The 12,322-nt window shown below is 44.5% G+C and overlaps 1 protein-coding gene across 1 annotated transcript in view; it reads left to right on the plus strand.

Moving 5' to 3' along the window:
• Nucleotides 1-12,098, plus strand: part of LOC121324109 (arf-GAP with Rho-GAP domain, ANK repeat and PH domain-containing protein 3-like) — a 32,081-nt gene extending 19,983 nt beyond the window's left edge. Inside the window, exons 15-34 of the mRNA XM_041265585.1 lie at nt 111-242; nt 471-624; nt 820-922; nt 1,174-1,372; nt 2,107-2,170; nt 3,752-3,915; nt 4,520-4,732; nt 5,227-5,332; nt 5,633-5,780; nt 6,069-6,137; nt 6,406-6,480; nt 6,914-7,031; nt 7,397-7,525; nt 7,755-7,891; nt 8,620-8,702; nt 9,298-9,333; nt 9,710-9,773; nt 9,973-10,110; nt 10,516-10,554; nt 10,972-12,098. Coding sequence (XP_041121519.1) covers nt 111-242; nt 471-624; nt 820-922; nt 1,174-1,372; nt 2,107-2,170; nt 3,752-3,915; nt 4,520-4,732; nt 5,227-5,332; nt 5,633-5,780; nt 6,069-6,137; nt 6,406-6,480; nt 6,914-7,031; nt 7,397-7,525; nt 7,755-7,891; nt 8,620-8,702; nt 9,298-9,333; nt 9,710-9,773; nt 9,973-10,110; nt 10,516-10,554; nt 10,972-11,451 — 2,651 coding nt within the window. The 3' untranslated portion in view covers nt 11,452-12,098. The remainder of the gene's footprint in view (nt 1-110; nt 243-470; nt 625-819; nt 923-1,173; nt 1,373-2,106; nt 2,171-3,751; nt 3,916-4,519; nt 4,733-5,226; nt 5,333-5,632; nt 5,781-6,068; nt 6,138-6,405; nt 6,481-6,913; nt 7,032-7,396; nt 7,526-7,754; nt 7,892-8,619; nt 8,703-9,297; nt 9,334-9,709; nt 9,774-9,972; nt 10,111-10,515; nt 10,555-10,971) is intronic.
• Nucleotides 12,099-12,322: the final 224 nt, after the last annotated feature.

Genomic DNA, 12,322 nt, shown 5'->3' on the forward strand with positions numbered 1-12,322 from the left:
AACTGGAGCGTGTTTACGAGACCTCACATTACACAGTGACATCAGTTTTAGAATGGCACCTGCCCTAGGACAGTGGTACTGGTAAACACCCCCTTATTGTACCCCTGCAGATCTCAGCTCGTCGGATGACTGCGGCTCAGGAAGTGTGTACGATGAGATCATGCAGTCTGTGTTGCATTCTGGGTACCTGTACAAGTCAGGATCCACCAGCAAAGGGACAACAGCAAAGAAACCCAGAGAAGGTATCTATATTATGAACTAGTCCTACAGAGCAGCAGAAAGCACAGTCAGTAACTGAGGTGCCGTCAAGAGATTGGCTGTCATTTATTTCTTCTCTAGGTACGTTGCTGTTTGCTGAGTTTTCAAGAGTTTTGCAGGTACACAACGCAGAGCTACAGGTTTACAGACTATTGACCAGTGTGGTGGGCTGATTGGGTTGTAGGTCACAGAGTTCTGTTATGTGTGCGCAGAGTTCCAGAAGCAGTGGTGCTGTTTGGAAAGGTCCCTGCTCTTCTATGACACTGACAAGAGCACCGAGCCCAGCATGAAGATCGAGCTCAGTGACATCATCTGTTTAGGAGTCATCCGGCCGGCTTCACTGACCAGCCCTGGTCCTTTTGACAGGTATGCAGCACTGTGAAGCCATCCAAGACAATACAAAGCACGAAACACGGGAGCACAAACACAGTCCTCCTGGTTTATAGGTATCATTAGGTAATAACCTGATAAAGAAGGAGATTAAGTTGGTTCAGTGAATTAATTTAGGGTCATTTGATTGCTTGTACTTTAAGATCTTGTTTTTTTGTATTATTTTTACAGATTCAGATACACTTTTGAGCTTTACTTATCTTCAGAGAAGCTGTACCAGTTTGGGGTTGAGAGTCCCGAGGCTCTGCACAGCTGGACGAGTGCCTTAGGAAAGGTACAGGATATTGTATCAGCTAGATCCACTGTGTTCTGTCTCTTCCCTCTTATTGCAGCTAGGTTAGAAAGCAGCTGATTTATATATTCACCATTCGTATTGAGCTAGGCTATACAAATCTAAATACAAGTCCTGGAAACAGGATAACTGGAGTTCCTCGAATCCAAACAGTGAGTTTGCAAGCAAAAACGGTGTCTGAAAGGGGAACAGTGCATTATGTGTAACCCTGTCCCCGTGGCTCTGCTCCCCAGGCGTGCACCCCGCTCAGCTGTCACTGTCTGCTGGGCCGGGAGTTTGAGCGTGTGGGCCGGCTCCGCTACAAGGCCATGCTGGACCCCGAGCAGTGGAAGGAGGGCTACTTCGTGCTGCAGAAATCCAACCTGTTCATCTGCCCCAGTAATGACGGGGCCGCGGAGGACAGCATCAATCTCAAGAGGCTGCAGGAACTCAGTGAGTCTACTCAGGGTGGAGTAGAGGTGACCCAACTTCTCAAGGGATGGATCAGAAAGCCAGGGCAGGGGCTGACGATCTTTCAGGGTTCATGAAACAGGGGTGTCCAATTACAGTCGAGTACGGTTACAGGGGTGTCCAATCATGGTCCAATACGGTTAAAGGGGTGTCCAATCACAGTCCAGTATGGCTACAGGGGTGTCCAATCACGGTCCGGTACAGTTAGTAACTAACAGTCAATTTTTTGTACAACATTATCTCTGACTGCCTTGCGTGGTTGTGTTATCAAAAGGTGCTCTACAAAAAAAGTAATGAGACAAACTGTTTAAAAACATACAGGGTGTCAGGTTAAGTCATCATTATATAATTAACTACTTCATGGCCTGGATGGAGGTTTAATTGGTTCAATTAAACAATTTAGAACAGGGTTGTAACAAAGACTAGGAGTGAAAGGGCCAATTTTGGACACCCCTGGTGAAAAAAACTAAATCAGGCACACGTCAGTGTCTTTCATTTTATATACATGGCATCTCCTGTTGCAGGATTTCTATTAAGAGAAATGATACCCTGTACATGACATATTAACTTACCATAAATCACAAAAATGAAGATTCAGCACGATCTGAGCCATAAAAATATATGACAAATATTCAAATGGCAGGCAGTTCACTAGTACAATGAAAGTGTATACGGTTCTGATAGCGATATTAATGGCCAGCCTCTTTCCCTTCCAGGTGTTGCCTCTCAGAATGAGAACAGTGAGAAGAAGGACATTCTGGTGCTGGTTGAAATGGGAAGGTGAGTCGACGATCGGTACATTGCTGCCTGTGACCATGGACTATTACGATGAAACATAAGAAAGAACTGGTTATAATTTACTCACCCTGGGGAAATGTGCCTCAACTGAAAAGCATATATACAGTGAACAAAAATATAAACGTTGCTGGATATTGGTGGGAACTGAAACACTCTGTCGTACACGTCGATCCAGAGCATCCCAAACATGCTCAATGGGTGACATGCCTGGTGAGTATGCAGGCCATGGAAGAACTGGGACATTTTCAGCTTCCAAGAACTGTGTACAGATCCTTGTGACATGGGGCCATGCAGTATCATGCTGAAACATGAGGTGATTGTGGCAGATGAATGGCACGACAATGGGCCTCAGGATCTCGTCATGGTATCTCTGTGCATTCAAATTGCCATCGATAAAATGCAATTGTGTTCATTGTCCGTAGCTTATGCCTGCCCATACCATAACCCCACCACCACCATGGGGCACTCTGTTCACAACGTTGACATCAGCAAACCGCTCGCCCACTCGACGCCATACATTCTGTCTGCCATCTGCCCGGTACAGTTGAAACCGGGATTTATCCGTGAAGAGCACACTTCTCCAGCGTGCCAGTGGCCATCGAAGGTGAGCATTTGCCCACTGAAGTTAGTTACGACTCTGAACTGCAGTCAAGTCAAGACCCTGGTAAGAACGATGAGCACGCAGATGAGCTTTCCTGAGACGGTTTCTGACAGTTCGTGCAGAAATTTTTCAGTTGTGCAAACCCACAGTTTCATCGGTTGTCCTGGTTGGCTGGTCTCAGACGATCCCGCAGGTGAAGAAGCCGGATGTAGAGGTCCTGGGCTGGAGTGATTACACGTGGTCTGCGGTTGTGAGGCCGGTTGGACGTACTGCCAAATTCTCTGAAACGACGTTGGAGGCGGCTTATGGTAGAGATATGAACATTCAATTCTCTGGCAACAGCTCTGGTGGACATTCCTGCAGTCAGCATGCCAATTGCACGTTCCCTCAAAACTTGAGACATCTGTGGCATTGTGTTGTGTGACAAAACTGCACATTTTAGAGTGGTCTTTTATTGTCCCCAGCACAAGGTGCCCCTTTGTAATAATCATGCTGTTTAGTCAGCTTCTTGATATGCCACACCTGTCAGGTGGATGGATTATCTTGGCAAAGGAGAAATTCTCACTTACAGGGTTGTAAACAAATTTGTGCACAAAATTTGAGAGAAATAAGCTTTTTCTGCGCATGGAAAATTTCTGGGATCTTTTATTTCAGCTCATGAAACATGGGACCAACACTTTACATGTTGCGTTTATATTTTTGTTCAGTGTACTTATTGACTCATTTTTATTAAACTGTATACAAAACTATATTCAACTACTCTAGCCTTTGTTTTATAAATTCATTTCTGATCTTTGATTAGGTAAAATTCAGAATGGGTTTAAAGTCAAACAGCTTGCGCATTACACTGACCTATTGCCTGTAAAAACTTAACAGATGTCAGTAAGCAAACAACAGGAGTGTCTCATAGCAGACTGCTAGGCAGCCCTTTCCTCTGACTCACCTGTGCTGTGTTGCTGTAGGACTCTGTACCTCCAGAGCGTGGCGCGGATGGATTTCTCCATGTGGTACATGGACATCCAGACCGCTGCGGGAGGGAAGGGGAATGCACTCCGAGACCAGCAGCTCAGCAGGAACGGCATCCCCATCATAGTGGACAGCTGTATAGCCTTCCTCACCCAGTACGGTTAGTAGCTACAGTTCCTTTGTATGCAGCATTATCTCAGACCGCCTTACCAGCTATCAGCATGAGCTGTATGTAAAAGTAATGAGACAAATTATTTAGAAATATACAGGATGTCTGATAAGTCAGGGTATGTCATTATAGGCATTATTGTTAGTATAATGCCTAGTACATAACCGGTGTCAGAGAATATATGTCCCCCTTCTGAATATATGTTCCCCCTTATTTGTAACAAAGTAATCATTCTTTGCATATAAGTCTATATCTATGCATTTAACTAAAACCTTCAATTCAAGACCACTTTTCCTAACCTTAATCATAAACCAAACCCTAAATCTAAACTTGTACCATCCAGTCTCCTCTGACAGGTCAATAATACATGGTAACAGCTTGCAAACATTGCTCACATTTACTAGCATGACACATGCAGAATTTACATAAAAATAGGATAAATAACAAACATGCATGTAGGGGGATACAAATTCTCTCTGGTTGGAACAAATATTCGTTCCCCTAGGGGTACAGTTCTTGCAGAATATTTGTTCCTGGGCGAAGCAATATTCGTTTACACTGGGATAATATACTGAATGTTCTTGGATGTATCCAGGCCTGAGGCACGAGGGGATCTACAGGAAGAACGGAGCCAAGTCTCGGATCAAGCTGCTGATGGAGGAGTTCCGCAGGGATGCGCGCAACGTCAAGCTGCGCATGGGGGACAACTTCATTGAGGACGTGACCGACGTGCTTAAGAGGTTCTTCAGGGAAATCGACGACCCTGTCTTCATGGCGGACCTCCACCACCTGTGGCAGGAAGCTGCAGGTAGATCTCACCTTCACCCCTTCACCCCTTCTCTTTAAAAAGGTCCTGCAGAGCTTTGATTATGTTGCAAAAGTGATAGCAGGTTCTAGCAGACCAGTTATTAAGGCAGCTCCATTTAAGATGTACTGAAGCAGTAAGGAAATGATTGAAAGTGCCAACAAAGTGCATGGTTACAGAGAATTAAGACAGAATTAGGACAACATTAGCATATCTTGAATGTAAAAAAATAGAAAAAGAAACATGATGACCAACATATATCAGTTTTATGGTTAGTTTCCTGGTCCTTTTTTTTTATAAATAAACAGTGATGAAGGCATAAGATGAAACGTTTATCCACTTGACTATTTATAAAGATGCCTTTTAATTCCAGAATGATCCACCTCAGTGGCTGGCGCACAGTAAGCATATTCATTTCAAGGGCAGGTAGTATTTAGGACAGTGTATAGAAGTGCAGTAACCTGCAGGGGTATTTACTGCTGTCTTTGCCCCTCCAGTGATCAGTGAGAAGCTGCAGCGCCTGGACCGCTACAAGAAGCTGATCTGCAGCCTGCCTCGAGTCAACAGGACTACGCTGGCCGCTCTCATCGGACACCTGTACAGGCTAGTATCAGAACACTGCCTGCAGCACCAGTCTTCCTGTACACATCATGTTCACTCTGTTTGCTGCATGATTTCTACAGTGAAACTCATATTCAGAAAGGATCATGCTTGTCTATGATGGTCTCTTTGCTTGTCTATAAAGACTGCTTTTAGTGCTGAGAGTGCTTGTTTTATTGCAAGTTTGACTGTACCCTCCCCCCATTCCCAGCTGCCTCGTGTCCTGGGTGCAGTCCTGTGGGGCGAACTGGCTGGTGTCTAGTTGGCAGTGCAGTGACAGAGCTCTGTGTGTTTGCTCTGCAGGGTGCAGAAGTGTGCGGACTTGAACCAGATGTGCACTAAGAACCTGTCGCTGCTGTTCGCTCCCAGCCTCTTCCAGACCGACGGGAAAGGGGAGCACGAGGTGAAGATCATGGAGGACCTCATCGATAACTACCTCTATGTCTTCGACGTGAGTTACTTTAAAAACCTATGGGTGTGCTCTCCAGCACAGTTATCAAACATGCCAAACAACTTGCTTCCTCACCGCCCGCTGCTCTACGACGGAGGAAGACTAAAGCAATGGCTTTTAATGCTAGCAATTACGCATTTAAGATCGCTGGATGCTGTATACCTCTACAGCGATGTGCAGAACCGTTATTTAACTAAAAACCTTACAATAAAATAAGTAACAAATACTTCAAACAAAAGAGAGTGTCTAGTGTAATCATTTTGTATTAAAGATTGTTTGGCTTTGCAGATTGATGAGGAACAGCTGACACAGATAGAACTGGAGATCAGTCTGATCACAACCTGGAAAGACGTGCAGGTAGGAACTCTGGAACCGCCTTCTTTACAAAAAGCCAGTAGGGGGCGCCAAAGCCTCTTTGTCATCTTTCTCCTTCCAAACTCTGCTCCCTGTCCACACATCGCAAGCTGTGACTGGATGTAATATAGAAAGAAAGATCTTGATCTGGTTTCTGGTGACAGGCACGAGTACATGTTTCTTGCCAGTAGTTTAACACACAGATTAATTTCACAGTGAGGACAACTCTGCTTTTATGAGCTTTTCAGTGATTTTATTTTGCTGCTTTCAGCTGTCCCAGGCAGGCGACCTGATCATCGAGGTGTACCTGGAGAAGAAACTTCCTGATTGCTGCATCACCCTCAAAGTGAGTGAAACAGAAGGGACTGGATTCTGGAAGGGAATCCAGTTTGATTGCTGGACCAGTGTAGAGCAGACACACACATCTCGCAGTGGGTTAATATACTCGCTTATTAAAATAGCAAAGGAAGCCATTTCTTGGAAAAGCTCACCTCAGAGCATCAGCTACTAGTAATTTTACACATATTTGTGAAAACATACATTCGTATAAAATAGCTTACACACACAGATAGGCTAAATCACAATAATACATAAAAAGTGGAAAGACAGAAAGAAAGAAAGAAAGAAAGAAAGAAAGAAAGAAAGAAAGAAAGAAAGAAAGAAAATATTTTTCTAATCTACCACAAGATTGAGCCAGAGCTACACATCGAACTCACACAGGGTAGTGTTGGTAGATAATCGGAAAAGCAGCCCCAGTCTCTGCTTGGTTGTTCTCCCAGGTTTCCCCTATGATGTGTGCGGAGGAGCTGACCAATCAGGTTTTATACATGAGAAACATCCCAGCCGGGGATAAAGACGTCTGGCTGACATTTGAAGCCATCGAGAACAGTGAATTGGGTTAGTAAGATTGGCTGTGCTCTCAGGTTTCCATTTACCATTCATGAGATACAAAGGAGGTCTAGCATGCAGGAGTATCAAGCCAAATCAATAATGCAAATAATACATCAACAGCATTGTATTCCACTAAATAAATACTATTACACTGATAACTACAGCATTTGTGTTTTTTAAGAAGTGATTTACCTAGGACTTCCAGACTGTTCTGTTATCTCTTTTCTATTGTGCTCTGTGTATACTGAAATAACCCCATATTATATATTTTTAGAAGGAATATTACATTATCATTTCTTATCTGACTGGACAGCGTCTTACTGTTCCTTAGCATGTCTGTGAACTGTAACTGGTCTGGTTCCTGTCCCCAGAACGACCCCTCCACCCCAAGGAGAAGGTTCTGGAACAGGCCCTGCAGTGGTGCAAACTGCCTGAGCCCAGCTCAGCCTACCTGATGGTAAAGAAGATTCCTAATGGACAGGCCATCGAAATCTTCACTGGTAAGTGTATCCTTGTATTCAGTTCTTCCTTCTGCTGGTGTTTCAAGTTATCAAGCCCTGATATATGAAGTAATCTGTGCTTCCATCTGCCGCTGGGATTTCAAGTCTTCCCAGTCATCTGATGATTAGCCAAGTGGGATGGAGCAGTCTTCTGTGCAGTAGCTTGGGATTGCATCTCACGTAAAGTTGAGACATGGAGCACATTGTGACTCGCAGCTGTGTCTCACAGGGTTCCAGAGTGAGATTGTGAAGAGCGGGGGCCTGAAGTGCCGGGAGGAGCCGCCCAAACTGCTGCAGGGAAACAAGTTCCAGGAGCGGTTCTTCCAGATCCATGATCATAAGCTTCTGCTGCTCAAAGACAAGAAGGTGAAGTTACAGCAAAGGCTGCTTGTGAGTCTGAGCGTGAGCGTGAGTCTGAGCGTGCGAGTGAGCGTGAGCGCGAGTCTGAGCGTGAGTCTGAGCGTGAGTCTGAGCATGAGTCTGAGCGTGAGCGTGAGTCTGAGCGTGAGCATGAGTCTGAGCGTGAGTCTGAGCATGAGTCTGAGCGTGAGTGTGAGTCTGAGTGTGTGTGTGTGTGAGCGTGAGTCTGAGCGTGAGCATGAGTCTGAGCATGAGTCTGAGCGTGAGTGTGAGTCTGAGCGTGAGTGAGTCTGAGTGTGAGTGTGTGTCTGAGCGTGAGCGTGAGTGTGAGTGTGAGCATGAGTCTGAGCGTGAGCTACATTTTACTTACAATATAAGAGACACATCTGGTATAAACTGTAAGACACTATAAACTGTGAGTTATGTACACTGTCTATGTGTCATTTTACTCAAGGGAATGTCAGATTGATTTAAGGAAGATGTAAATCACTCTGCCAAATCTCTGTTAAGGAGAAACCCTTCTCTGTCATTTACAGAGAAATATATAGCCCCTAGTGACTACTGAATGAATAGGTGCTGTACTTTCACTACTGAGCACTCCGAAGGGCTGTTGGGCTGTTTAATGTACATATTACAGCTCTTTTTATTGAGACAGAGGCACAGGATAGCAGTGGAACAGCCTTACTGTTTAGTGTTGGTATTGTATTAGTTTTGTGTTCCTTGTGTAATTTCAGAGTAATAAACCTGAGAAGGAGTGGCCACTAAAAACCCTAAAGGTTTACCTGGGAATTCGGAAGAAACTGAAAGCCCCAACACAGTAAGACAATTCAGTGATATCTGTCAGCTAGAACAATCGTGGCACTTATTCCAATTGTAACCTGTAAGCCCACAGGAAAACTGTACCGCCGATGTGTCCCTTTCACTTCTCTGAGGAAATGCTTGAGAAACTTCCTCTAAATGGTTTTCTCCTGAAACCATTATTTGAGCAGCAAAAGAAGAAGCAGGACGTATTTCAAATAAGATGTATTTCAGAAACATGGACATTTGAAGAGAAGTGCATTTTGAGCTGCCTGTGTGAAACAAACAAGGTTCAATTAAAACATGTGACCTACTTTTATTGTTTTTTTATATTCAGCAATAAACTGAAATATAGCAAAAGATCTTCACATGGAGAAATTAATGCTAAAGAAACAGTTTGTTAAGGGAATATGCACATCTTCACATCAATACATTATTCTGCCAATAAGATCAGTCGATTTAGCACATTGCACACACAGTGCTCAGTGGTGTCCATTAGGGCAGAGCATCCCACAGTGCTGCCTGCTTACATTGGCAATGTTGTGAAATAATTGAAATGTAAATGCATTCTGTGCGTGCTGTATGTGAATGAATTAACTGAGTCTATTTTATAGGTGGGGATTCACTGTGTTCATGGACAAACAGCAGCTGTAAGTATCTCCATGTTTTTATACATTTATAGGATCTAATATAATCTCCTCATGCATCTCATCTTGACGGAGCTACACAAACCCACTGCCTTCCACACTGCAGCCCAGCACTCTAACCAGTGTGCTAATCAAACCCACTGCCTTCCACACTGCAGCCCAGCACTCTAACCAGTGAGCTACTCAAACCCACTGCCTTCCACACTGCAGCCCAGCACTCTAACCAGTGTGCTACTCAAACCCACTGCCTTCCACACTGCAGCTCAGCACTCTAACCAGTGTGCTACTCAAACCCACTGCCTTCCACACTGCAGCCCAGCACTCTGACCCTGAGCTGCAATCTTCCACACCCAAGTAAGAGACTCCTTTCTTGCTGCAGATATCTGTGTTGTTCTGGAGAGTCTGAGATGTGGGACTGGATGACAAATATCCTTAAGGCTCAGGTAACTGCTTCTATACTTCTGTACTATATATATATATATATATATATATATATATATATATATATATATATATATATATATATATATATATATATATATATATACACATATATATACATGGATGAATGCATATATACATACATACATACATACTTACATGCATGTTTCCATTAGCAAGGTTGTGTTGCTTCTCTTCCAGCACGATGACCTTCGACCTGCAGTTCTGCGGCGACACTCCTCCTCTGACCTCTCCAAGCAGAACTTTGGGACGATGCCTCTGGTCTCCATTCGTGGAGATGAGAGCAACAGCACCATGCTGTCAGCCAATCAGACTCTGGTAATACACTGGGGAGTGTGCCCTTTTCCTGCAAATACCTTCCATTGGGAGCAATGCTCAATTGTCTAGCCAAACTTCTCTAGTCACTCGCATTTATATCTAATCATCTGTCAGTGTTTCGGATATTGTTTCGGATAATGAATATATTTGCATAACTGTAATTAATTAATTAGGGTGTTGACTAGAACACCTCATGACATCTCCAGACTGGTTCTACATAAGCACTCCTTTATTGTGTAACAAGAGTGCACAGGTTACCGTGCACGTCCAGCAAATGGGTATGTATGTTTGCCATTTGGCCCTCGCCCTCACCCCCTCTTCTTCCTTCCCCCTCTCCTGTTACTGTTGCTCTGCTATCCTGCTCTGCTTGTGGGGCTTATGGCCTATGTGTTTCTGTCTTTGCAGCGAAAGCTACATGCTAGGAGGACGCTCTCCATGTTCTTTGTAAGTATGCCCTTGTGTTTGCCTGCATGCCAAAAAAAATAAAAGTCCCACCAAAAAGTATCCTGGCCAATCATGAATTATGTTAATTTGGGGTTTTATTTTTTTAAATCCGCCTGGAACTGCTTGTCCCAGGAAAGGGCTACAGAGGCATGGGCATAGGCAAGCTCCTTGGTGAGTAAACAGGGCTGGTTTTAATACCCATGTGTCATCAACATATCACACCCTTTGAGGATGTTTCCTAACAGTGCTACGGCCTGGGTGCTCTGTGTTCTGTGTGTGTGTACCACTGCTTTGGGTCATGGGTGTGCTGTAGGCTCGTTCATGCTCAGCTGTGATGTATTATGCATGTGGTTCTTTCTGTTTCATTTTGTTTGTTTGTAATCATTCAGTTCCCCTAATGCTCCCTTTTTCTCTCAGCCCATGAAGATGCAGCAGGACTCGTTCGAGGAGCAACCCTCAAGCTCCGAGCCGCTGTACGAGGAGGTGGGAGACTTCGGACTCCAGGTGCTCAAGTCTCTGCAGACCAGCTTCCTCTCGGGCCCCTCGGAGGTGAAGACCCTGCCTCTCAGCAGGCCAGCCAGCCAGGATTATAGGAAGACCAGCTCCCTGGACAGGATGATCGGTCCCAACCCCGTCAGGACGCTGTGCGTTGAGGGGTCCCGGGACCTCTCCCAGTCTTCGTCTCTGGAGAGGTTCAGGAGCCCTGACCACATGGAGCCGCTCGTACTGGAGGAATCCTGCACCACCGACCCAGAGGGGTCCACCAGGCCTTGCCCCAAAAAGAAGGCCTTAAGCACCCCTTCCCAGGACATGCTGCTGCAGGAGCTGGCCAATGTGTTTATGAAGAAAGGCGAGGCCGGGAATGCAGCCAGCCAGGCTGGACAGAACATCCTTTAGGATTATAGTCAGGCTAGTCATTAGGTTCTGCTTGTGGTGTTCAGAGCTGTGCGGATTGTGCGGCTTTATAGCCATCGACCTAAACAAATATGTTTAAACTGGAAGTGTTCAATGGGAGAGCTGCTGGACATACTGAAAAGGTTGAGATTAGCCTTCTCCCAACCTTTGTTGGGCAGCCTCCAAATTTGTTGCCCGTCATCACTGTCCAGCAATTCCACGAAGGAACAGTGGGCTTAAATGCTGTTTCTGAGTGTTGATTGTTCTAGCTTCATAGCGTCCCTGCTGTTGCCAGGTACGTTTAATATGATGAAATAACTGGTAACCCGTTCTATGAAAACACACATGCATACTTGCTCACATACAGATGTATTACTCTCGATTTACATTAAGAGACTACCAGAATCCAAGTCTCACCCAAACATATGAAACACAGAAACAGCAGCATGAAAATCCGAAGTAAGGTAAACTTTATAATGCCAGCAATCTAGCCCTTTACGTACGTTGCTTATAAAAATTGTGCCAGAAGTCTAGCCTTTTGAGTTCCTGCAATAACTTCATTTTGGAGTCCATTTAAAAAAGACAAAGCAACACACTTTTTCATTTTGCAAACTGCACTTAAGCTTGCTTTGTGTACCCCCCCCCCCCCCCCCCCCCCCCCCAAAAAAAAAAACATGTTTATATTTTAAATGTTGTCCTAAATATGCTTTACTGTAATAACACTGGTATCTAGAAGTAACACAGTTTGTCGTTGTATCAAACGGTGCCATTTTAAAACTTGAATTTTGAGTTAACCACTTCTGTCTCCATTATGAATCAGACAACAGTAATTCCAGTTATTTACACTAAAACCAGTATTTGAGCACAATTACTG

Source organism: Polyodon spathula, chromosome 12 (genome assembly GCF_017654505.1).
Source record: "Polyodon spathula isolate WHYD16114869_AA chromosome 12, ASM1765450v1, whole genome shotgun sequence".
Classification (NCBI taxonomy): Eukaryota; Metazoa; Chordata; class Actinopteri; order Acipenseriformes; family Polyodontidae; genus Polyodon; species Polyodon spathula.